The sequence below is a fragment of the Gopherus evgoodei genome, chromosome 4, assembly GCF_007399415.2.
Source record: "Gopherus evgoodei ecotype Sinaloan lineage chromosome 4, rGopEvg1_v1.p, whole genome shotgun sequence".
In the NCBI taxonomy this organism is placed as follows: Eukaryota; Metazoa; Chordata; order Testudines; family Testudinidae; genus Gopherus; species Gopherus evgoodei.
In genome coordinates this window covers 74,915,573-74,943,225 of record NC_044325.1, presented here as the reverse complement: position 1 = coordinate 74,943,225, position 27,653 = coordinate 74,915,573, and the positions used below count along the sequence as shown (strand labels likewise).

At 41.6% G+C, this 27,653-nt stretch overlaps 1 protein-coding gene across 1 annotated transcript in view; it reads right to left on the bottom strand.

Annotated features, from left to right (window-relative positions):
* Positions 1-3,548: 3,548 nt before the first annotated feature.
* Positions 3,549-27,653, bottom strand: part of CELF1 (CUGBP Elav-like family member 1) — a 95,319-nt gene continuing 71,214 nt past the window's right edge. The window contains 9 exon segments of the mRNA XM_030559821.1: positions 3,549-12,955; positions 18,364-18,381; positions 18,384-18,458; positions 18,461-18,496; positions 18,956-18,964; positions 19,421-19,606; positions 19,813-19,878; positions 19,881-19,922; positions 25,762-25,889. Coding sequence (XP_030415681.1) covers positions 12,828-12,955; positions 18,364-18,381; positions 18,384-18,458; positions 18,461-18,496; positions 18,956-18,964; positions 19,421-19,606; positions 19,813-19,878; positions 19,881-19,922; positions 25,762-25,889 — 688 coding nt within the window. The 3' untranslated portion in view covers positions 3,549-12,827.

The following is a 27,653-nucleotide window of genomic DNA, read 5'->3' as shown; positions in this document are numbered from 1 at the left end:
TCAAGGTCAGCCTCCAGAGAAAATAATAAGACCCCCCCCCCAACAATGATAAGTAAATGAAAAGATTTCAGGGTCCATTCAAAAGCATTTGGCAGTCTGGATTTGGCCCATGGTCTGCCTGCTGACTACCACAGCTCCATCCTATGTGGCTTTTGTGTGCTTAGAGACTACTATAGAAAAAGCTAAGGTAGACAGAACTGTTCTTCCTCAAGCACAGATGGCTAGGAAGGATTAAATAAAAGGGCTTTGACAGCCTGAAGCTCTTATATTTCCCCCTTAGTATTTTGTATAGCTGCCTTAGATTCTGGGGTGGGAGAATGGCCCTTCCTCATAGTGCTTCTGTATATGATCCTCTTGGAAAAAAATATGCCTCAGGTTGAACTCTCCTTTGAAGGAAAAAAAAATCTCTTCAGATTCCTGGATCTGAAGATGCAGCTAGTTCTGTGGTGAAGCAAGGCTGCAGGCTTCACCCACTGGGTAGGGGCATCAGGGTAACAGCCACCCAAGAGAAAGCAAGATCAAGTTATTTTCTCTGCTGGAGCAGATGCCCTGTAAAATTTCACTCCACAGACTGTCTAAGAGTCACTGATTCAGCAGAACTGCTCCTTGCTGATTTTGGACCACCTTACTCAGGCACTTCTCCCCACTAGTAACCATTGCTTTGATGTTCCTGTGAGGAAGAGGGGGAGGCTGTGGAATACTTTGCCCCCTCTAACAAAGATACGTCTCTGGCTGCAGTGGGGACAGAGCTGTCCTATATTTGTGGCCACAAACCTGGTGCCTTTTTACCTTTGGGGTGGACTCTGTTCTGCTGAAAGTCACAGCCTCACAGACCCAGCTGCTGCAACTGTCTTCTTGTTGAGATGAAGAGAGACCAATAAGAGCATGTCACAGCAGCTAAGGAATTGGGAGGGGGGAGCGAAGGAGAGACAGAGAGAGGAGTACCAGGAGATGTGCTGAGCTGACTGCCTGGTCAAACTGGGAAGAGCCAGCATCAAGCTCAACCTGGTGAGCTGAGGAAGACAGATACACACACTCACAAGCAGCTTACCAACTTGAAGCCCATGTGTCATAGCCGAGGGCAGGCGGATAGGTGGAACCACCTTGGCCACTTAGAGCCTTACCATCCAGGGTTCTCTGAGGAATCAAGACTTGTATTGTCATTAGTAGGGCACCTTGCTTCTTTCTTCCACCCCCCAAAAAATCCATACATGCCTGCCTTACCACACCCTCACTGTCCGCCTGCTTAGCTGCCCACTGCTCCCCGGGCACCAGTTCATCCTCCCTCATTGCACATACCCACTTTTATGCCAGTTGCCTTCGCAGCCCGCAATCCGCCAATTGTATACAGTGCAACTGAATATGAGATGTCTTAAATGTTTTTCAGTTACTCCTGTGCATGAGGCTGCATGTTGTGACTCAGAGCAGAATTTGGGCCTTGGTGTGTAAATTGGTTGAGGGGTTTCTTAGAGCACGAGAGGGGACTAGCTTGATAACTTGTTTCCAGTCTGCTAGCATTCTGCCCTCTCTGCTGCTCCTGATACTGAGGTATAACTGTGGGTCAGAAGGGCAAAGAAAGGATCAGAAAACTTCAAATAAATGTGAAGTAGACTGAGGTACAGGTGACTGCTATAAAAGGAGCAGGAGAGAATTGCTCTCACTCTCTGGAGGTGGGAGAGGAAACAAGCAGTGCATGGGCAGGACAATGAAGAGAATGCAGGAACTGCCTCCCTAGGTCTGTAACATCTGGGTTGAATCTACATGCTCCAAGCTTCTTATGTAGATGTTAAAGTTTACAAGAGTCATGTGAAACAGCCAGATCATTAGAGACTGAAACACTGGTTATCATCTATAGCTTAGAGGCTGCTGAAAGGTGGTGTTCTGTGTAAAGCAGAAACAGCCCCTTCTACCCAGTGGAGTGGGCCAAGAGAGAGGAAGGACACATTGGAAATGGAGTGTGGCTGCCCCAGGACTGTGACAGTCTGAGTAAGGGACTTACATACGAGTCAGCAGAAGGAGGGGAGGTGACATTATTTTTGAATTTTAAAAGCCCTTTAAAAAGACTGAAAATATGCTCACTTGCTGGGTTTAAACTTCCATGGTACTTACCCCAAGATTTAGGGATATTAATGTTAATATCTTGGCCAGATTCTAATTGAATCACATTCCATCTACCCAAACCCCTCAATCTTACACAACAGATTTCACTCCAAACCATTTCACAGTGCTTCACAAACAGGGATAACTTCACCCACCACTGAAACAGTGGAGAGTAACACTACCAAATAGGTTAGGACAGGAAGTGAAGAATACCCTATTCAGTTGAAGAGGCCAAAGTAATTTAGGGAAGAAGAATGTACTATAAATCTGTGGTTTTCCAACTGTGGGTCACGACCCAAAACTGGGTCACGGAATGGAAGGGACTGGGTTGCGGCGGCTCTGGTCAGCACCATCAACTGGGCCGTTAAAAGTCCTGTTGGCAGTGGTGTCCGGCTAAGGCAGGCTAGTCCTTACCTGTTCCAACATTGCGCTGTGCCCCAGAAGCAGCCAGCAGCAGGTCTGGCTCCTAGGCGGGGGGGGCGGGGAGGCCACAAGACACTGTGCGCTGCCCCTGCCCCGAGCACCGGTTCCACACTCCTATTGGCTGGTTCCCTGGCCCTCACCCCGTCCCGCACCCCAACCCCAAGACCCTGCCCCAGCCCAGAGCCCCCTCCCACACCCTGAACCCTTCATTCCTGGCCCCACCCCGCAGCCCTCACCCCAACCCTCTGCCCCAGCCCTGAGACCCTCCTACACCCCTAACCCCCAGCTCTGTTTGGTCACGGACATCAACAATTTTCTTCAATTGGGTTGTCAGAAAAAAAGTTTGAAAACCACTGCTATGAATAACCTCAATCTGCTAAATATTTTTTTGGGTAAACACCCCTCCTCTACAGAAAATGCCTCCTGTGTGTATGCAGGAAATACTGTGCACCATCCCACCTCTGTGGGCAGGCAGCTGTTCACCTTTTCGTGTGTGTTAGGGGCTCCAGGACACTGTATCCCAGTTTAGAGAGAGAGTTGTATGTATGACGAATCCTGGAACACTGCACCATGGGTCAGGGACAATCCTGCTCCTACTGAGTTAACAGTTTTGCCAGCATGGGAGAGAAAGGGTAAAATTCAAGGGAAGATAGGAGATCTCCCAGAAGAAGAGAGAGAATGAGAAGGATGAAGAGAAAGAAAAGCATCAATTTACATTAGTGAACAGAAAAATATTCAGAAAAAAATAATATAGGAGAGAAACTGGAGGGCAAGATAAAAGGATAATAAACTCTTGCCCACGTCTATTCACAGTAATAGATTAGCACAGTGGTGAAACCAACGGTTATTTTATGTACTCAGAGAGAGTGGCATATCATGAACATTTTGTCATACATTGCCTGGTTAAGAAACTGGAAGGTATTCCTCCATGCCCCTTTTAATCCCAGCTGGCAGAGTCCCCTCTCCTCACCTGCACCCATTTGTAGAGTGAGAGATTGAGATTCAGCACAGAAATGACACAAACAGACTCTTCTCAAACAGTTTAATAGCAAATAAACAAAGGAAGATACCACACTTGGCATATACAAAATGACTTGTTGGTGTGTCTGTGCAATTAAAACAGCTTTAAGTTCCCCATCGGGACAAAAGAAAAAAAAAACACACACGAAGGAAGAAAATTCCTTTAACACATACTCGCTCGTTCCAAACTTGTAACAAATCTTTTCATTTTTAAATCCATTACACAAACTCCGCGATCAGATTAGAAAAGCAACATGTGCTCCTCTGCTTTTAAACCATTAAAGTAAAATCCATAATTTTCTACAGAGTACAACACAATTTCACACAAGAAGACATTTTGTTTTGCAAATCAAAACAAGAAAAGGAACAGCTCAAACAAAGTAAAGAAAAGCATTTCTACAACTGAATCACGACTTCGAGTTGATTAAATCCTGTTACTGCAGAACAGACTCTACATTTGGTCATAGTGGCAAATTGTTTTCTTGTCACATTGTGAATCACTTTACATTGTTTTCTAGTAGAAAAGGCAAAAAACTGTACAAAACCCCTAGTGTTAAATACGTTTGTACCAATAAAAAAGCCCACAGGTTTGTCTCCAAAATGTAAATTTTCTTTTTTAAATTATTCACAAAAAGCAGCCAAAAATCAAAAAGGCAGCTGCTGCTCCACTGTCTCAAATCCATTAAAACCACCACAGAACAATTAAAACAACCAAAAGGAGAAAAGGAAGGAAAGGAAAGGAAAGAAACATCCAACGTTTGGCATTTTGATTTTCTCCAGAGATTTTTCCACAGGTTTCCCCAGAGTTCCTCATGGAACTGAATGCACATTGTATAGAAATGTATTGGCAAAATTACTCAACACACTGCGGGGCCTGAGCGCCCCAACTGACAGACGGCCTGATACATTCAGACTGTGGGGCTAACAGCCGCCATCTCACAATCCTATCTCAAAATGAGTCCCCACCTTCTTCTCATACAGCCTCATCCCCCAAGTCCCAGATCTATAAATCACAGCCAAAAATAACATGTATTGAGAAGTAGTGAAATCCCAAGCCAACTCTGGAAGGGGAAAGAATAAATCGTCTCGTTCCCTTTTCACCACCCCAAGCCAGGAAATCAGACTCAGATCTTTCACTCTTTCCAACCTCTCTCCCCCTAGGATTTTACCTCATATGCTTTTCCCACACTGGTGTCCTTCACCAGCTCACCTCCCTTAGTGACTAGGGTCTCCCCGTAGCCACAGTCTTGCAGGTGCTTCCAAGTGCCAGTTTCTAGCCATGCAGTCTCACAGCAGATGGTTTGTAGGGCCAGGGGAAGCCAGATGCCCTTAGAATAGTAGCCTGTACTGCAGGGCAGGAACAGAAACTGCTTGACTCTTTACCCAATTAAAGACTAAACAAAAACTAAAAAAAAAGATCTTTATAGAGATTCCCCAGCTAAGGCCCCTGAGAAGAGGAGCTGGGGTTGGTACCCTGTTCAGGTAACAGCGTAAGAAGCTGTTGTATTGTGCTTGTCATTTGGAGTAAGAGCCAGCAGTTGCATGACCAGGCTTACAAAGGCCTTCTCTGGGATATTCTGAACACTCTACTGCCAGTGCTAACCTAGAGCCACTAAGCCTCCCTCCACCACCTCATTGACAGTGTTAAACTGGGGCTGAACCTCACAAAAATTATGCCCCAAATTATATAAAATAAAATTTAAGAATGTATGAAGGGAGCCCCAGTTCTCCGGGATTTTAGAAGCAGAATTACTGCAACGATCCCTCACTTACCTGCTTCCAATCTATCCTGGTCTACCAAAACTCCTACTAGAACAATGCAACCAACCCTCCTCCTGGGAGCCTCTGACAGCTGTGGAGATGTAACAAGGCCCAGATGTTGTGTCAGGCAGACAGTCCAAGTGCACAGGTAGATGCCTCGGGTGGCATCTGATCAGAAATTTGTCACACCAAAAAACAATTTAAAAGGATACCTTTGAAACCCAGTAAATTGCTCAGTTTTTGCACAAACTATAGAAAACAGAGAGGTGAAGGTGATATATTTGAGGGTGTGAAGAAAACAGCAGGAAACATGCACTATCTGAGTTTGGAAGAATAAAACTAAAACAATCACATTTTGCTGAATAGATTGTAGTTACAAAAACAAAACAAAAACAAAACAAGCATGCTCGGGTTTAACAAAATACAACATAAACTTTGATCAAATTTTCACTGCAGACAAAGGCTGATAACTACACAGGAAAGGAAAAAACAGTAAGTGCCAGGGCAAAAATGCCGCTACAATCAGGAGAATATAGTTCAAGTGTTTTGTGCTGATGCCACTCAAGTCAGAGTTTGAACTCATAAAAATACAAGCTATTTCCTCAAGCACAGAAACCATTTCAGCAAAATGTGACCAGAAGCCTCCTGAAAGGCTAAGTCGCATCATTCAATTGACTTTTTCTTCAGATTTTTGTTTTTAAAACTAAGCACACAGAAAAAACTAAGCCGAGAAAGTGACTGGCTGTATGTTCACAGAAATACAAATACTCCACGCTGTATGCTAGCAAGGCTGCTCGGAAGATAATTACAAAGAGTCAGAATCACAAAATCAAGTGGTTATCTTATGAAGTTCTAGAAAAATAGAATTTTTTTTTATATTCAAATGCAAGTTTAAATATTCTCCTTCAGCAGTCTTTCTAGCAAAACCAAATTTGGCAGCACACACAAAAAAACCAAACCAAAACAAAAAACCAAAAACAAAGAAAGAAACAAACGTAATAAAAATACACATCAGCGTCAAAGATCAACACAAGGTCAAAGGTGAGAGTTCAAGCATCAGAGAAGCTGAAGAGACAAGGATTTGGACGATGTACTTGAACGCCACATCGACATGCTTTAGGCACAACGATGAACAAACGGCAGGAATCTAGAAAAAAACAAACCAGAAAGAGGGAGACCCACTGAGTTACACAGAGCAGTACATCCAAACAAGGAGAGAGAGAACAGGAATGGGCACTGTACAATGAGACCTCTTGGGAAGGGGAGTTGACAGGGAGGGCAGCACATGCTAACGATGGACAAGTAAAAGTCAAAGTGCATGGAGGACACCAAGTAAACATCAAAATGCCAGAAATAAAATGGAAGCAGAGGCCTGGATTTCCCTTTGGACACTGGTTTTGTGGGACAGCTGTGCATTCACCTTTGCCCCATGCCCAGTGTCCCTGCTAGCTCTGCTTGCGAGAAAGACAACAGAGCAAGCCCCACCCCAGGAGCCCACCTCCAAAGATACGGCTCCAGGATTAACACCCAACTCACAGAAATTCAGACAGCAAGAGACAGGATGGAGGATACAGGGGTGATTCACAGGTGATTTGACAGTTGAGACCTTTTTATGTCTAATCAAAGGAAATGTTTAGGTAGTGGTAGCTCAGGAAATCCGTGCTCTTTGCTTCAGCTCCAGTCCCTTCCCATCCCTTAGGAACCCACAAAAGAGAGGGTTGGTTGATTTTAGAACCAAATGAAAAGATTGTACAAGACACATAAGCGGAACCAAAAACCCCACACAATAGAGAATTCCTTAAGACTTGTCCTAGCTGAGCCCTTTTCACACTATTATACCTGGGCAGAAATTTTCCTTTCCCAACTCTTGCAACAGAAAGCCCTCTGCACTCTGATTTGTGAGAAGGGGATTCTGGGCACTGAGAAACTCTACAGTCACAGTTGCTAGTTTGGAAAACTGGGAAGTATTTTGCCTGAACCTTTCTTGAGCAGAGTTTTCAGATCCCTACCAAGGGATGCTAACAGCTTTGCTGTCTTCTTGCGGCCACCAAACTGCAAAAGAGAGGGAGCCTTTTAGAGTGAACGTGGAAAGTAAAGGAGAAAGGGAGGTATCTTTTAGGATTCCACTTTACACCCAGTTGTGGTGCCATGTTCTTCAGAGTCTCTCAAAACTGCTTAAGGGTTGCTAGTGAGTGATGTGAAGCTTTCAGTATCCCTATGAGTGAACTTGATGATTCCCCAGAACATGCAGCTAGCTCGAGGAGTTCAAGGACCCTTCTCTGAATAATGGGGCAACAAAAACATGTTGCCACAGGCTGGCTAGCATTGGTGGTTTGGGTTTTCTCCCCATGCTTACCCTTCCAAAGACAACTGAGCAAGGAGACTGAGTGAAACCTCAACTAGCAAGAGACACTGCAACATTAAACATGATTTCTATAGTTCTAGCAGGTTTTTAGGTGCTTGGCAAACAGCTACAAGAACCAGGTCTCTGCCCCAAAGAGCTTACAATCCAGAAAGGCAAAGTATCAGTGGAGAAATGGAGCATGGGAAAGAACAAAAGCTAAGGGTTCAAATGACATTTAGCAGACATCGTGGGAATTCCTTGTGTGATTTTGTCTTTTTTTTTTTTGGTAGATATTTTCAAATGTCTTCTCTGTCAACAACTTTGAGGGAAAGACTAGGATTCATTAGAGGCCTTTTGGAAAAAGTGTCTAAAGGAGAGACTTGGATGAAAGACTGGAGGGGTGGCAGGTTGAGGCACATACTGACATAAGGAAAGGGAGACAGTTATTTCTGTGTCCTTGTTTCTCTCTCACGGTGGTGGTCGATAACATTATACTGAAATTTTTCTGCATTCTATATTTTATACTTTGTAACATTTCTGCTTAGTGATCCACAACATCCTTATATTTGTCTGTTTGCATCAGAAAAATCCAAATGTACACTGTGGGCATCTGCACTCTTGATTTGTAAATTTTTAGCTATGACATTGCTCAGGTGAAATAGTCATGTAAAACAGTGTTTCACTGAGCTGTTTTTAGATTGCTGCTGATTATCTGTTTTATTTCAGGAGGAAGTCAATGGGTTCACAAGTATGCAGAATTCTCGCTCCCCTTCTATAGAGATATCAACAAATGGAATTGCCTGAGTTAATTCTGCCACGCAGGCAGGCAAGTTTCTAATATATATTTTACTGTCCAGGTTAAGGGCTTTTTATTTAAGGATTTAATTGTCTGGGTGGAATTTCCCATGGTGATAATTGTATTTTTCAGATAGATTTAACTTGTTTGATCTATCATCTCATCATTAAAACATAAAATATTTCCAAAAATTGTTTCAGACTCTTTTGGAAAGTTCTAAGCCTAAGCAAAATGAGGGTTGATTTTAATGAATATGTATCAAAAGCATTTTCTAATAAATGCAAGCTCTGCATATTGGTAAAATAACTAAGCTGTAAGGAGACATCTAATTTTAGACTCTGTTATTTAGGTGCTGAAGAATCTAATCCGAGTAGGTTTGCTACAGCTGTAGATATTAAACAGTATCAGCCTAAGCCCAATCTCAGTCTTACCTAATTCTTTGCTCTTAATACGGGATGCCAAGTAGAATCAAATGTCTTCTGAAAGTCGCAAAGCAGGCAAATACTTCCCCTTTGTTTCTATGAAGCAGATTGCTATTTACAAGAATCTGCAGAGTATATACATGCAGTCTGGAGTTTTGTGGTTCAACAGAAATCATACTGGATTCTGTTGTAGAATCTCTTTGGAAAAATCCAGATTCTTTAGATTACGAGCATACAAAATACTTTGCCCATTTGGCTACTTAAGCAAATCCTTCTGTAGTTTTTTTAACTGAGTCAACTCTTATGCCAATATCAATGTAACATTAAGACGTTTCAGAGAAGTGCATAGATTATAATCAACCTAAATATTTTGCAATAGCTTCCAATATTTAAATATTTCAGAATGGGTCAAGTCTGTCCCAAATAATTTTGCCAGTTTCAATTACGTAAATTCTTTTCTTCTCCCTTCCAGTCTCATCTTTAATAGTCTTTGGTAGCATACAAAGTTTTTGTTCTGGAGACAGTTTCTCATTTGGATTATTTCTAAAGAGTAGTTCGTAGTGATTTTACCCGATTTTTGTCACAAGAGGCTGCTAATTCAGAGTCTGCTTTTATGTTTAGTCAATTTATTCCAATGGTCCTCAAAACAGCTGACTGATTTGATTTGCAATAGAATGAGAGCGATTAAAAAAATACAGGATTTCCTGCCAAAAAGTGAGGAAGAAAACTCTGTTCAAATCTGGAAGGAATGAAGGAAGTGACAGAAATCCCTAGTCTGTAGCAGCTGCCACCAAGCAGAAATTAATACACTTATTTTTATACAATCAGTTGCACTGCGCAGTAAAAAACCTCCACCAGTCAAAGACTTGATGCATTTATTAACTTTGGCACCACATGCCTGGACACACAAATAGACTGAATGAAGCTGAAGCAGACAAACATTTAGGGTCCAATCTTTAGCTGGTATAAATTAGTGTAGCTCAATTAAATTAAATGTAATTGCATCAATTCAGAGATATTGGGCATCAGGCCCTTAGAATTTAACCTGCATAGATCTGCATTGGCAATACTTGCATTATAGTCCTGCCAGTAAGGCACAAGAGCTAGCCCAGGTTAGGCTTCTAGTAAAGATAATCACATTATCTGGGAAGAGTCATAGGGCTAAATTCATCCCTGACATAAGTGGGTGAATCTTCCACTTAAATCAATGGAAGTTACACCTGTCTACAACAGGGCTGAGTTTGGTCAGTACAGGATGCAAAGGCTAAAGATACTAAATAAAGGACAACTGAAATGACTTCTTAAAGGAACAGGCCCATGTCTGGGGTCAATGGAGCAAGGGTCTCAGCAGCATGTAGCGTACTATAAAAGAGTGACTGTAGAGACCACAGAGTACAGCTATCCCCTCCACTGATTCACAGCATTAATCCTTCCTCATTTAGCAGTTAGTCAGCCTGAAAACAGGCCACTGAAAATCAGTAGTTTCAATCATGCACATAATTGTATGTGTAAAACAATCACTTCAGGATTCTACAAAACCCTGGCCTTTTTTTCCCCAGTGAAATAATTTAAGTAATAAATATTCTCCACCCTGGAGCGGTATAAAACTTCTATAAAAATAGAAACAACATTCTTGGTTACAGCAGATCATGCTTGGAGCGGTTGCTCTCAATCATGATCTCTTTTCTTTTTGTCTTTTTTTTTTTTTTTTGCAAAGTATATTTATAAAATAATCCCATTATGACCTTAGAGGCCTTAACACTCCAACACGTTCTTCTCAGAAAACCAGGACACATCTCTCCCAGTGCACAGAATTCAAGTGTACATGGTTCACCTAAATGTATGTATGTATGTATGTATGTTTATAGAGAGAACCAAATAGTCAACATGAAAGGGTACCATATGCCAGCATAAATGGGAAATTTGGCAGTCTGTGCTTTTAACCTTTTGTCATCACAATATTCTCTGTATAATACTGACAATTTCTCCTACCCATCTGCCAGCACTACAGACAGGTTGGCACCAAAACACTATTTGAGTTTCAAACTCATCAACAGAAAGGGCATTTTACCCTGGTGCTCTGATGCTATGGGTCAGGCCTTGTATTTGTGAGGTTTAAGAGTCCAGGGGACCCAGTCCCTGGATATGCCTGACTTTCCCCATGGACCGTAACAGAGTATCTGTAAACACAGGCACATTCTAAACAACATTTCAGGGGCTTATGGCTCCTCTTGCTAGAGTAGAGAAGGAAGTAAACATCCTGTGTCTGACCCCACATGCTTCCTACTTAGGAGCCAGCTCCCAAACACAGGATTGCAGTGTTAGTTGGTGGGCTGAGGAAAAGCATCAACCCAAACTGGGAACATAAAGGCGAAGAGGAAATGGAGAAAATATGAGGTAAATGGAATCTCTATTAAAGATATACAGAAACTGTAAACTTCCCATGTGACAGAGGTGGATTTTGGTGGTTAGAGCAGTAGCCTCTACTGTGACTCCTTGATGTGCTTCAGGCCAGAGTCTCAAAGGAGCTTTGAGCCTCCTAAAATCAGTGTATACTAAGGCCCCTGTAATACATTCTTTGCACATTTGTGAATTTGCCAATATGTGTGTTCAAGAGGGAAGTGTCTGCTCTTCCTTCAACATACTGGGTGATAGCCACTGCCAAAGGCAGAATAAGACTGGGTGGTTCAAGGGTCTGCTCTAGTACACTCACCACTTTAAAGGAAAACTGCAGTGTAAAAAGTAAATCTAATTTCTATACCAAATCACATCACAGAATTACTAATGAACAGGAAATTGCCTTTGGAAAAGAGTATGACTGTGGAAACAGTTCCTACTTGGATATGCAAGGCAGCAGAAACCTCAGAACATGTCAAGTATGATGTATTATTTGTTGTCAATTTAATGGTTTAACAATACATAATTATCACTTAGACTGTGCTTAGTGAGTATTAATTCAAAGACCTGTGAGATGGGCATTATTGTCATTATACAAATGGGAAAACTAAAGTACAGGGATGGGAAGAGATTTGACCAAGGTGACACAGAAAGTCTGTGGCAGACTTGGGATAAGAACTCGGGAGTTCCTGGCTTCCAGCCCCAAATTTATTCCTCCAGACTACAGTGCCTCTCTAAACCCTAGCACAATTCCCAGCGGATCAGTCAAGAATAAGATTTCCTAAACACTGGGAAATTCAGTTAATAAGTAACTCTAGATGGACTATGAGGTTTTCTGGGCAGGGAGAGTGTCTACATTTTTTTTTAAAAAGTGCTGTGTATATTCACAGTGCAACAATAAATACCACTTTATATAGCAAAATAATGACTGCAGTTTTCCTTTAACTCATTAACCTCTTTGCTCTTCTAGATTTTTCACCTGCTCTAGAGACAGATTCAGCTAGGAAATTCCCACAGAAGACATTTAACTAAGGAAATATGAGAGCATGGGGCATGGCAAAGGCTACATGAGGTCTGCTCCATACCCATCTCAAGGTGGTTCTCCCTTCCCTCCTTTCTTTTCCTCAGTGCTGTCTGGTGTCAGTCCTGCTCCTCCTCCTTCCCTCTTGTGTCGTGTCAGTTCTGCTGCTCTTTCTATACTCCCCCGTTCCCTGCCCCCCACAAGGTAGCTGGCATTGGTCCTTCTCAACGCACACTGGATACAAACACAGCAAACTTCAAATAAGGAAAAACAACAACAACAAAAAAACACCTCAGTGATATGGCACCTAAAATCCAAAGTAAAATACTGGAAACAAAATCACAAACTTGTCCTCCATCCGAAGCAGAAATCCCAGCGGATGCTGCAGCTGAGTCTTCAGGGGGGAAGATGTGCCAGCTAGAATGGCATGGATCAGCATCCAGGACTGTAAAAACACAGCCTTAGGACTTCGAATCACTAAGTGCGTTCCTCCCCAACTTACCAGAAGATCCTTCTCCCTCCAGTCCCAGAGGGGAGGGGCGCTCAGTATGGCTTGCTGTCATTCTTAGAGCGCTTGAGCTGTACTTTCAGACGCTTCATGCCGATTTGAAAGCCGTTCATTGACTGGATGGCAGCCTGCGCAGAGACAGGATTGTCATAACTTACAAAACCTGGGAAAAGGAAAAATACATAATTATAGCATGCTCAGATCCCAAACAGACAAGTGGATAAGACCCTCTGCTCCAAGAGCTGCATGCACCCAGGTTATCTCAAGGTAAACAAGTTTGCATGAAGTGCCATTTTCAAAAGCTCATAATTTCACTAGATCACTCAGGCCCTTCTCAAAGATTCCTGGCCAAACTGCAGCTTTCTACCACAAGCCACTTTGGCACAAAAGCTGTTGTTTAAAAAAATAAAAAGTAGCACTACAATTAAAAAAAAAAAAAAAGACAGGGAAAGGTTTTTCCACCAGTCTCCTCAGATTCAAACATAGCTTACTCAAACTTCACAAAAAATCACCCCAGGGGAGAGACCAGACTTGGAAATTTTCAGTCCAAAAGACGAAAACTTTGGAAAGTTATAAATAATTACAAACAGGAGCTCAGCATGGAAATTCTTATGTAACTTTAACTATAGCTATTGACCATGTTCCAGTTATGAGAACAAAAACTGATCTATTGGGCATAACTGAAACCTAGCTGATAATTCTTGCAACAGGAATGTCAGTATAGGCAAGGTAAAAGGGGAAGAAAAGTGGCGTTGTATGTTAGAAATATTTACATGCTGAGACACTATGATTAGACAAACAGTAAGTATGTTGGTAAAATTCTTTGAATAGGGCCACAATAAGAAACAGTGGGCATTTGTTAGAGACCCCTAAGAGTAGAGACTAGGAAGGTGAAATGAGACAGCTTTCAGGGTGCCTGGGACCACAGGATACTGTACTCAGAAAGGCTTAACTACAGAGATCTCCACTGGGTAACAAATTCACCTAGCATGTTTCAAAGAGGTTCATTAATTATTCAGAGAAAAACTTCACGATCATAAAAGTACAGATTCCAACCAGTGGGGAAGATGCCTTGGAGGACCACAGTATAGAGCAGGGGAAGGCAACCTATGGCATGCCTGCCAAAGGCAGCACGCGAGCTGATTTTCAGTGGCACTCACACTGCCGGGGTCCTGGCCACCAGTCTGGGGGGCTCTGCATTTTAATTCAATTTTAAATGAAGCTTCTTTAACATTTTAAAAACCTTATTTACTTTATATACAACAATAGTTTAGTTATACATTATAGATTTATAGAAAGAGACCTTCTAAAAACATTAAAATCTATTACTGACATGCAAAACCTTAAATTAGAGTGAATAAATGAAGACTCGGCACACTGCTTCTGAAAGGTTGCCGAGCCCTGGTATAGAGGAACTGACAGGGAATGCCAGAATCCAGCAGTATAAAGGGACTAGATCTCAGAAAGAAGTCTAGTAAGCTGTAAATGAGAGGAAGTGTTAAAATCCACCAACATGGAACATGGCTGGGTAATTGAAAGACATGATACTTAAGGCAAAAGAGACTATAACTTTGTTTAAAAAATAATATAAAGTAAAAGCAGCAGCCAGGGTGGTTTCTTGAGCAATTATGTGCAATCTGAATTCAAAATAAACAAAGTACTTGGAAAAGGAAAAAAGAGGGAGGCAAAGAAAGAAGTTTACAAAAGTTAATTAAAGCTGTAAATGGACAGGGAGAAGTAAGGGGAGCCAAAACATAGAATGAAATATACTAACCAGGGGGACTAAGGAGAATAAAAATGTTCTTACAGATATATAATCAGAGTAAGTAGTCCTTGGGAGAAACTAAGTGTATTAAGAAGTGAGGAAGGAGATGAAAATTACCCTAAAATAGCCAAGATAATTCACTCCTTTTTAAAAAGTTTGCCTTAGAAAAACATTAACAAGAAAGAAAATTGGGAAGTAAGAAAGATATATAGCAACAGATACTGACTAAAAAAATAAGGGAATACTAAGAAAATGTGAAATACTTGTTAGCGGGGTCAGATAAAGTGCATCCAAGGATTTAGCGGAACTAACAAAAAATTATCAAACCACTCACTTAGTTTAAAGTATTACAGGTAACTGGGGAGAGATGAGAGAAAATAAACATAGTTCCAATCTTCAAAAAAATTAAATAAGAGGCATCCTACTAATTAGCTTCCTATCAAGTCTAAAATTCTATCCCTACTAAAATAATAGAATATTAAAAGAAAAAACATCGCTAAACATTTAGAGGATAATGGTGCCATAAACAACAAAAACAGCACTGTGGATTTTCAAAACACAAATCTTGCCAGACAAACTTGTTTGGTTCTTTTAATAGGATTACAAAATTAGTTGACGGAAGTGCAGTTTTAGATATCTATTTTTATCAAGCAGACATTTTAATCAAAATGAATTAAAATAACTTGAATATGAACAACAACATGCACAGAACACTAGCTGGCTGAAAATATTAAAGTACTGAGTTGGGGAAATATTTCATGGAGTACCACAAGGAATCTGCTAGTTCTGGACTTGCTAAACATCTTTGCTCATGATGTAGAACAGAAAGCAACTAGGACATTATTGATCTGGAAGGAGATAGAAATACTAGTGAAGACAAAGGAAAATACAAAAGGGATACAGAGAGGATAAATATGTGGGCAGAAAACAACAAAATGTGATAGCTTGGGATAATGCAGATAAACACATCCTTGGAAAAATAACCAAAATCACAGTAATTGAAAAGAGAGGGAAAAACCAGGGAAGCAGTACTATTATGAGAGACTCAACAGCACTGGGGGACATGAAATTAGACACAAGTTTCCAAAGAAAAAATGACCAGTGCAAATTTTGGGTTGCATACTACAGTCATCAAAGTGCAGGGAAAGAGTACTACCATTCCCTAAGGTTCTGGTATGACCATGCACCTCATTTTACCAGAAAAAATATTGACAAATTATCAGGAGTTCAGAAACAAGAAAAATGATTAGAGAACTTCTAAGGAAAAATCAACAGAACTATACACAAAAAGCACCATGTTAAGATTGCAGAGTTAAAATGACCATGAATTAGGATACAGAACAATTAAGGCTCCAACAAGGATTTATTTGACCATACTGTACATCCTGCATGTTTTATGGAATACGTTTAAAGATACAGTTTATATTAATCTCTATACATTTAACTACGAAAAGAAGAATGGAAAACAGTATGTGTGTTCAGTTTACTTGAGTTATCGTTGCTGGTGGAATCTTAACCTTAGTATTTCCTGGCTTTGTTATTTTAACACTGCAAGCTCAAATTTGCGTAATTGTAGGGTTGTTTTTTAAGAAAAACGGCAAATACTAAACAGCTTTGCTTAATAGTGTTAGACTTCATACAATCCAAATTAGGCTTTGAAATTTAATCCAGGTAATACCCAGATATCAGAGTGATTGGCATGGTATAAAAAAGCCACAAAAGAAATTGCCTCCTTAGCTGCTGCTATTTATTTGATTGGAGGAAATATTTTGGGGAAATATTTTGCAAGTTGAGTTAACAGGGGAGCATTACACTTGTTTACACTGGAGAGCTGGATGAAAAAGCAGTGTATGTAGATTGTTTGTAGAATACCTTGAGACTGCAACATCCATTAAGCTTTTTCATACCCACACTGCTCTAGTCTCTATTATTAAGGCAGGATCTGAAAAAAATTTGCTGTGCATATTTCAGTGAGATGTTCACAATCTCTCTCTGCAGATTTTCCCAGGGCCCTGCTCAGGACAGGCACAGAGAACATGCAGCGATGCCACAAAATGAGCAAGGCTCTATTATGTTCTATGTAGACTTAAGCATGCTTAGTATCATCTGCTAAGAAGCAATAATATTTTCTTCCAAATCTAAGCTGCAGCAAATTCTGAGGGAAGGCTTTCCCCCACTTGGAACTTCAACCACTTGTCCTGCAGTTCTGTTCAAAATCAGGATTTTCCAAAGAACCACATTCTCTGCCCCCTTCTACATAGGAAAAGTGGTTCCATCTCAATTAAAGCTTTAAGGAGTTTGGCTGAACTTTAAAAATATCCCCTTCAGATAGAGACCAAGTATTGGTAATTTCAGTATGAGATGAATGTTTCACAAAGATATGTTTGATAAGACAAGACATTATAATGGAAGCTATATTGCAACCTTAATAATGTATGTAGGTAGAATCCACTATTGCTTGGCTAACCAATAATGGTCAGGATGGTACCATAACAACAGTCTGCAGATTTTTCAAGTTGTAAACACTAATGATGATGAATAATTTAGGGCAGTACATTGTGGCATAACTAGGAGTAATGGGATGAAAATTTTTAAAAAGGAAAATTCAAGGTGAATATCAGGAAAACCTTCCAGATAGTGAACTGTATTAGGCTGTGAAATAATCTCTTAATGGAAATGAAGTAACACACATCACTTGCTTAAAACGAGACTGGACAAAGCACCAGAGAAGAGACTGTGAGGAACAATCTGTCATTTGCACCAGCAGGATCAGCTACAGTTATCCCAATATGCAAAGGAGGCCCAGTGGATAACAGGATTGAAGATTCTACTATAAGTAGGGCCCTACCAAATTCACAGTCCATTTTGATCAATTTCACTGCCGGAGGGTTTTTAAACTGGTCAATTTCACATTTCAGGTGTTTACATCTGAAATTTCACAGTATTGTAGCAATGGGGGTCCCAACCATAAAGGTACCCAGAAGTGGGTTTGATTCCCCCCCCCCCAACCTCTCTCAGAGCTGCCATGCAAGGGAAGGACAAGTCCTGTATCTCTTCAGTCCAGCAGGGACTTACAGCTGGGAACTCCCTGGTTCGGGATACCTCCAGGAGTAGGGGGAGGCACTCGGAGGTGGGTCTGATCTCACCCCTGCCCCCAGCTGCCATGCAAGGGAAAGAGAAGTCCTATTGCTTCTCAACCCAGCAGGGAGGTGCAGCTAGGAGCCCCCCTAGCTGGGGTGCTCCCAGGAGCAAGGTGATATTGGACCCACCCCACAAGTCTCCGCCAGCTGAAGGAACCTCCGGGGCTAGAGCTTCCTGCACCGGGGGAGGCACTCTGAGGTGGGGTCTGATTTTCCTCTGAGAGCAAGAGTGGCCATGGAGGGGAAGGACAAGTCCTCTCCATTCCCCAGCCAGGACTTGCAGCTGGGAACCTCTTAAAAGGGGCACTCCCAGCTGCAAGGGGGAGATTAGATTTCTTGGGGAAGGACTTATTTCACATTCCATGACACGTTTTTTTCACAGCTGTGAAATTGGTAGGGTCCTAACTATAAAAGAGTTGTCCATACCCACATTATTCCAGCATCACCTCAGGCTACTGGGGTCTGAAGGTCAGGGCTTTCCTAGACAGACTGACTACTGAGGTCAAAGAATAAAGAAAAATACCTCTGCCTATCTGACCACTGTATGCAACTGTCTGCCATCCCTTGATGAAAACTTCCACCCAACTTATTTCTCCCAGAGAATGGCAGTGATATATCTTATCATTCTTCACCCCCTGCTACTGACAGTGACTGGAACCAACATACCAAAACACTTGCTTAGATGGTCTGCTTGTCAATGAAAACCTTGGCGGAGATGACATTCCCAAATGGCATGAACATCTGCAGCAGGTCCTGGTCCCAAACTCCTGGGGGAGGTGGTAGATGAACAGATGGCTCCCTCTGGACCTTCAAAACATCCATCGATTAGAAACACAAATTCAGCAAAAGCATGGGAGGTTGAGCCTTAATCTCAAAGCAGAGACCCAAGAGCTGTTCAATATAATTAACTCTGCCCTCTTCTCCCTGAGAAAGCAGTAAACCGGACCATCTTGATTTCAAAATAAGGCAACATGGTCTGCTGCTGGCATCAAATATTAATGTGATTTTAGCTCCTTCCCCACTGTCTCTTCTCTGATTACTACACTTCCGGCCATCACACTGAAGTCAACATTGGCTCATCACCACAGATCACTTTGTTTGCTGCTGCATGGGAGACCTATGGGTATGAATCAGCCAAGGGTGCTGACTAAAACAAAACAGGTACTTATGCCAAGTCTGCAGCATGAGGAAATCAGTCATATTGAATATAAAGACTAAAATGCTCCTGATATCCTGTATATTGGCAATGCCCTAAAACTCTCAGGTCCTGTTCCTTGCCTCTGAGTCAATCCTCCTCCTCATTCCACCTGCTGCCCACATCACAGTCCCATAGTCCACAGTCTTTCACTCCACATGCTAAATTAATTCAGAATCTGAAGTGTCAAAATACCAGCGACAGGGACTGTTCAGGGTAGTAACAAAAGGAAGAAATACAAGCAATAAACTTACATTAAGAAAAGAAATATCCCTGATAGTGACACATATCAGGCTGTGGCAACACCTCCCCGCAAAGGAATGTTTAAAACTGAACAAAGCACCAGAGAAATCAACTATATGGCACAATTCTGCAGTGGTCCCCCTGAATAGAGGAACTATAAGAGAATTTTCACTCCAGCTTCTGTGATTCTAGGAAGGCAAATGCTGTGCATGTGGTATGTGCATAAGCTCAGGGCTTACTCTTCCTCAAACCCCACTCAAGTCCTCAGCATAACTTCCCACCTACCTTCTTTTTGACTTCCTGCTGCACCAATACTCTGTTGTGTTAACAGACTCTGGCTGTAGAGAGTGGGCAATGCGGCAGCAGCATATTGCTGAATCCCAGAGTACGCCTGAGTGAGGGCCTCCATTGTGCTACCCGTGCCATTTGAGAGGCCACCGCTGCCAAGTCCACCATTTAAGGCTGCCATCCCTATGCAAGAAAAGTGAAATGAAGATTTAATAATTGAGCGTGTGTCTGAGCCAATGGTAGTCAACTTTCAATACACTTCACTGCTGTCAGAAACAAGCAACAGAGAACAGGCAGGGATAAACAGAATAGCTTATCCAGGAAGCACTGGCACAACTACAGGAATTATAATCAGTCATTTTTCCCTCCCCTCACTAAATAGAGCTTACCTGCTAAAGAGCTGACATTGAGGCCTGCTGTAGCACCTGCTAACGTCTGCAGCGCTCCAAGGGAGCCATTGGGTTAACAGAGGAGCTGCTACTCGAGCTAGGTGAGGAACCTGCTATTAAAATGAGAGAATTAAACACCAACAATAACTTCTGCCCTTTATCATTCAAATCCCTCATTAACCCATTTTTACTACAATGCTAGTAACTAGTAACAAGTGACTAGTCAACCAATAATGACTAGAGCAGGGCAGTTGAGGATAGTTTACATTAAAAACGAACTAACAAGCTATGGTCAATCAACCCACTGATTGATGTGCTGTATGAGGAATCCCTTTCCTGCACCTTTAACTGTTCTTGTCTTTTCATAGCAAGAGCTCTTGGGGACAGGGACTATCTTGTGTTTGTGTACAGTACCCAGCACATTTTGGATGCTACTTAATATAAAATAAGAACAACATAGTTAATAATACATTTGCTGCAGAGTATCTAAGCAGGCCTGGATGCAACCAAAGCATGATAACCAGCTGGGGTCTCCGCCCGATAATATAAAAAATCAGTAGTGCTGCAATGTGGAATAAAATAAGTATCTGAGACTGTATTACATGCAAGAGGAGAGAGAGAGAGAGATCCTGAAGAGATTAAAGAAGGCTCCAGTCAGACTGAACACAAGGTTTTCCCTTACAGATAGATCATGAAGAACAGATGCCTAGAATCTATTCTGGCAACTGAAATCATTTTCCACTATGGAATTCCTGCTGCAGCAGCTGGGGCTGAGGTCAGGGCCAGGAACAAGTCAGAGAACAAATATCTCCAACACAAAAGTTATCCTTCTCCATCACAAGAGTGTGATTGCTAATTGTCCTTTTAAGCAGAGAATCAAACAGATTATTTATTAACCAGGTGTGGTATCTAACACACTCACACTCCACACTGAACCCAATTCAACAACAGATAGAGGTAGTCACACAAACTGGATAAGACAGCTGATAGGAAGCACCCTGTCTCTTCAGGTCAGTAGTTTCTGAAAAGAGAGAGATTTGCAGGGGAATAGAGGTTCAAACCATAGGTCATCTGTATAGGTCTCAGCACTGGTGAGAAGAAGAATCATTCCCTGTTATTATAGAGGCATCTCAGAGCCACCTTTTGGATGTGACAGATCACACAGTGTACACAGGCTGACAAGCATCAGTGAGCGATAAGTGCTGTGACATTTTAGCATTCTCTACTCAGTTAATCTCTTATGTTTCTATTGCACCTCTGCCAAAATGTTCTCAGTGTGGTTTACATACTATTAAAGCTAGTTGAAGTTTTTCAAATTTTTGAAAAATAAATCTATTCTACACAATTTATACATTAATAATTTCACCTGTCATCTGACACGCAGCCACTTCTGGGGTGGTATATTAGCTATTTAAGAGGATACAGCAAAGCTACAAAACGTTTTAGGGCAGAATAAGGAATCCTGTAGCCAATAAAACTGTAGGGGAACAAAGGAGATCAGAATTTTAAAATCTGGATTTCATTTTGGCCATGATACCTGGTCAACAAGACTACTCGTTATAAAAGTTTCCAGAGAACCTTGGAGTCTAGTTAGAACCTCAGTTTTACATCTCAACTAAAGAAATCCAACAACAGTATCCCTTCCAGAATGCTAAGCTGGGTTACTATTTCCATACTGACTCGGAGGGAAGAGGGCCACCTAACAGATCATTATTATTTGAGCAAAGCTAGTATGGTTAGCGCTATACAATGCAGAGAGAACGTTATGATCGTTCCACAAGTTGATAGACTAAATAGACGACATACCAGTTGGTGAGCCGAAGATCCAAGTTGAGAAATGGTGCTAATTGTTGTGTCGTGAACTAAAATGAGATGTACTTCTACAATGGTTAACTACTTAAAAGCTTTGTAGAAGAATGTGCCACAAGGCAGGATCTGAACAGTCATTTGGAGCACAAGAAAGAGATTATTCAAGAACAAGGAGTAGCACAAAAAAAGGAATGAAGCCAATAGTGGAGAAGGATACAGAGGGAACAGACATGAGAGAAGGGAATGGATGCCTTGTCTATATAAAAAAAACAGCACTAGTTTAATTTAAGGTGTAATTTTAAACCAATTTGAGTGCAAAAGATTGTGTGGACATTTATTTCAGTTTAGCTTAGTCAATAGGATCTGTTTAAACTAAATCAAAAATACCCCTCAAACTGAGATAAGTGAGCCCACAAGGGGGTTTTGCACGCGTTCAACTAACTGATAGTAAAAACAATGTTAAATTAAATCAGTGTACATTTCCCACATAAACAAGGCCAGGGTGAAGGCAGGGAACAGTGGACCTAGAATGAGGGAGAATGTGAGCAGAGATGTAGAGGGAGTGGTGTTGTGCACAGCTTCAAAGTAGAGAACCATGAGCTTGAATTTAACATGGAAAAAGGGGAGCCAGGAAAGGGCTCTAAATAAGAGACTAGCGTGGCCTGAGGGGTGTGAAAATCACTACACTATTTAGGTTTTATTATTACACTTACTATTTGTATTGCAGGCAGTGCCTAGAGGCCCCAGTTCCATTGTGCTAGGCACTGTGTAAACATATAAGACAGTCCCTGCCCAAAGGGCTTACAGTTTAACAAGTACCACTAACTAGCCTCATTCCATTTAGCGTGTAGATCTGAAGAGATAACAGCCTGTAGTGGCAAGGTTGTAGGTAATCCTCCCACTGAACTCACCACAGATGATCTTCTCAAAGACCCTTCCAGGGACAAATGCAAGTGAAAAAAAAAAAAAAAAGGAGGAGAATACTGGAGATCAACTGATATGACAGTGGTGTCAAGACTCAAGTTCTGTGATTAATTGTGAGGAGACATACCATGACATCGAATGTTGTTTATAAGGCTTTACTTCTGCTTTTTTCAAAAGAATGACAGTAAATGGCATATAAGCACAGTACAGCACAGGATTAAAACTGAGCCAGATTTGCCAGTCAACAACCCCAGCAATTCTTCTTGGTGCTGCTATCTTGTTCTCCAGAATCACAACTGTAATTTAAGTCTTTAGCCTTTGCAGTTATGTAGAAATCCTGAAAATATGAAGTGTAATTGATGCAGTAATGTCTGCCTGAGTCTGCAGAGAGCCTGAACAATAGCTTTAAGAGATGTGGAATTGCCCCATACATGTCCTTGGGATGGCCACTCAGATGTCCAACAATGATCATTTAAATATCAACATTTAACTATATTACAGTAGAACCTCAGGAGTTATGAACACCTTGGGAATGGAGGTTGTTTGTAACTGAAATGTTCGTAACTCTGAATAAAACATATTTCAGAGTTTACAACTGAACATTGACTTTATACAGCGTTGAAACTTTACTATGTAGAAGGAAAATGCTGCCTTCCCTTTTTCTTTTAGCAGTTTACGTTTAACAACAGTACTCTATTCTATTTGCCCTCTTTTTTTCCATCTCCGTTGCTGCCTGATTGTGTACTTCCGGTTCCAAATGAGGTGTGTGTTTGACTGGCCAGTTCGTAACTCTGAGGTTATACTTAGGGTGACCAGATGTCCCGATTTTATAGGGACAGTCTCGATTTTGGTTCTTTTTTGTATATTACACTCCACCCCCGTCCCGATTTTTCACATTTGCTGTCTGGTCACCCTAGTTATACTGTATGCTATTAAAGCACAGAAGAAAGGATAAGGAGAATCAGAGATCTGCACAATCTCCTCTGAGTGGCATCATCTCATTTTGGCACCAGGAGTGGATGGCACTTGAGAGAAAAACGACTATTTTTTCCTTCCAATATGACCCATGGAAAAGGCCAAAGGACAGGAGCAGAGCCCTGGGATGCATCTGAGCCTCATCAAGTGGATGGTATTCCTGCAGAACATCTAAGGTCCACTGAGGGAAAGCCAATTCTAGAGAGCCTGTGTGGCACTGAAACCCTACAGCCTAGTCCCATTAAGCAGCAAAGACCAGATTCTATTCTGGTGGTAGATATGGGGCCAAGGATGGCTACTGCTTCCGTTCAGCTGAATGGAGGCTCTCTGCAGAGACACACAAAACCACTGTACCAGTTACACTAGGGTCACATTTTAAGTTTTTTCTTCCTCTACAGGTGAAGATTGGAAACATGTTTTTATGAAAGCTTACATTCTGACATCTTCACAACTCTGGGAGTCAGGGCTTAGGCTGTGTGTGTATATACACACACCTTACTTTAATCTTATCGAGTAGAACCAACCTGACTAGCCCAACAGAGCCTGTGTGATCATATTTTGAACATCTGCACAATCCTGTTGTGTGTGTAATCTCATTTTGGTATCTCAAATGGGCTGATCTTGAGAGAGTACAACTATACCCTTCAGTGCAAGGAAATATCTATGTTCTTAGACTATGCTCACATACATGTTTTATCTAGGGAGGGACTGAAGCAAAGGGCCCTCTGGGAATTCCTCTCTCTCTCTTCTCTTCTCTAATTAGCCTGAACTCTTTGATAGGGATTTTATGGTAAACATTTTACTATAGGGTAATCTGACAGGCAGTCAAAGTACTAGAAGAGTAACTGTCAACTTTGGTGAACCACACCTCTCAGTAAAAAAAAAAAAAAATTATGAGGGACAACTTCTCTGACAACAGGTGTTCTCTTGAAGGCCCTCTGAGCTTGATCTTCCTTAGGGACTTCCATAGATAGGGGAAGCCTTCTGATTTAAATCAAAACCAAAGGTCCACAATTTAACTTCTGACCCTGCAACATGAGGTTCCCAACCAAAGTTCCCATAAGTTTCTTTCGGCCAACACTAGCCATCTGGGCCTGGTGAGCAGTATGTATCTGAATCAGTACAACAGTAGACTGGTCTGGCAGACAGGGGTAAGGTTATCATCTCTACAGACTGTATATTAGAGCTGGATGAGCAATTAGGCCTTTCCCTGAAAAGAAAAACCCTCTGCTAGAGACCAGTAAAGTACAGTCCTCTCCCTAACCCTACGAATATTAATGATGGTCTACGGTGGTTGAAATCATGACAATCCAAAGCAAGAAATGGGCTCTTAAATAAAGGGACCTCTTCTTTTTCTGTGTCAGTGGTTTAGAGTAGGCAGAAGCAGCTGGCCCCAGACAAATTTTGGCTTACACTGGTACTAAAATAGAGCTTGGCTCATATAATCTAGTTTGGGTGGATGTTTTTGCTTTGCCATTTGTTATCTTTGTTAATTTGGATGTCTAGATAATCACACTTAACAAAAGTCAGCAAGACAGTGCTTAAGGAGATCTAGATTTCTAATCTCCCTGGTAGTAACACCCAAAATAAAGATATCGGAAAGAATAAAAAAAAAGGTAAGGAGAACAAACTTTGTCTGTATTTGCATCCCTGCACGAGCAGCTGTATGGAGATATGTCTCCTCGTCCCTAGCCACTCACAAAACATACTGGAAATTAGAGCTATGTTTGTTTTAGAGGAACCTGTGGATTGCTCCTCAGGGTTTAATGAAGAGAAAGCTGGTGGGTGGATTTTCTTGCATACATGTGCACTACTCCATGTCAAGGGCATGTCTATTGCAAGAAAACTTGGGAGAGGGCAAAAACTCTACAGCATCTGCCTAAAATGCTGCTTGAGTAGTGACGGACTATGTGATCTGCATGTACTAGCAATGACTAAGAGAGATGCTGACTTTCTTGTTTTATGGCATACCGACACTTCCTTTTACTCAAGATTAAGTAAGCCCCTGGAGAAAATAAACTCTTCACACAAAGGCATTTGCTGGCAAAAGCATACCTAGCTTAACAAATACTAGAGAACCTCATTGGACAGGGTGAGCAAAAAGACCATTCTACTGGTTACAACTGCCTATAGAATACACAGAGCATTAACTATGGACTGAGAGAGAGAGGGTGGCATAAAGGACTCCCGAGCTGATCTAAGCCATGCAATAATTCACTATGCAACAAATGGCCTTCTTACCTTAACTGGTGAGCACACTTAGGGACGGCTGGAAGAAGTGAGGTGCATCGGTGCCACTTGGTGTGTTCTGAGCTGCACTGGCTGCAGCTGCTAATGCAGCCAGGTTCTGTAACTGCATCGCTTCAACCCTGCAACACATTAAAGAATCACAGGATTTCTGCTCTGATATCATTGTCCATTCAAACAAATTGGACCAGCAGCCTCCCCTACTCTGCATGGAGAACATGGCAGCTGGGAGGAGCTATGCCATCTTGTTACAACAGGTAAAAAGTTCCCATCTAGCCATAAAGGAAACAGATCATGATACCTCTGGACCTGTTCATGAATCCCAGTGGGTCCCAACTCCATGGTTCACAATTCACTATAGAAATTCCCAGACAATCAGGGCTCTTTCCCCAGAAGAGCCAGCGCATCAGCTGCAGCCAAGGGTGCAACAGGTAAGTTAGGGCCTTCTGGCCCATCTGTACCTAACCCCCAGGCCCAAAGGAACTTGCCTGGGACCAGTGACCTCCCTACACACACTCCACATAGTAACAGCAGCAGCCAGGAGAGTCTGCTGTGTCTCCATAAATTCATTCACGCACACTGGCATAACTGCTGTATTGTTGTTGCTTGTCAGTCTCCTTTCATCCCACCCCTTTTCTACTTCACTAATCCTCAGGTGCCCAATACAACTTTCCCTATATATTTGCTTCTCACCCACATTTCTTCTGCCCATCTTTTATCTACTCCTCCAATCCCTTCCTGTCCCTCGTGTCAGCCCCAAGTAACTCATTCCCAAAAACCCACATGAATATAAAACTAAGTTATGTTCTTGTTTGTCTTACACTTGCACTCAGATGCCCGAGTCAGGTTTGGTGCCTCATTGTGCTGGTGCTGTGCAAGTACATGGTAACACATACTCCTTGCCCCAAAGAACTCAGTTCAATTTGTTTTTTTAAATACAATATAGAAACATCTTTTAAAAAGTGCACATAGAACAAATGTGACATACACATCAATTATCCTCCTGATCACGTGTCTTTCTTGGGGACAGTGCTAAGCAGTTTGTCCCATTTACAATTGTAATTACCAATGGCATTCACCCAAGAGTTCTGAAAGAACTCAAATGTGAAATTGTGGAACTATTAACTATGGTTTGTAACCTGTCCTTTAAATCGGCTTTCCGCACCCAATGACTGGAAGATAGCTAATGTAATGCCAATATTCAAAAAGGTTAGAGGTGATCCCGGCATTACAGACTGGTAAGTCTAACGTCAGTACCAGGCAAATTAGCTGAAACAATAGTAAAGAATAAAATTGTCAGACACATAGAAGAACGTAAATTGCTGAGGCAAAAGTAACACGGTTTTCTAAAGAGAAATCATGTCTTACTATCTATTAGAGTTCTCTGAAGTGGTCAACAAACATGTGGACAAGGGGGATCCAGTGGATACAGTGTACTTAGATTTCCAGAAAGCCTTTGACAAGTCCCTCCCAAAGGCTCTTATGTAAATTAAGTTGTCATGGGATTAGAGGGAACATCCTTTCATGGATTGAGAACTGGTTAAAGGACAGGAAACAAAGGGTAGGAATAAATAGTAAATTTTCAGAATGAAGAGGGGTAACTAGTGGTGTTCCCAAAAGGGTCAGTCCTAGGACCTATTCTATTCAACTGATTCATAAATGATCTGGAGAAAGGGGTAAACAGTGAGGTGGCAAAGTTTGCAGATGATACTAAACTGCTCTAGATAGTTAAGACCAAAGCAGACGGTGAAGAACTTCAAAAAGATCTCACAAAACTAAGTGATTGGGCAACAAAATGGCAAATGAAATTTAATGTGGATAAATGTAAGTAATGCACATTGGAAAAAATAACCCCAACTATACATACAATATGATGAGGGCTAATT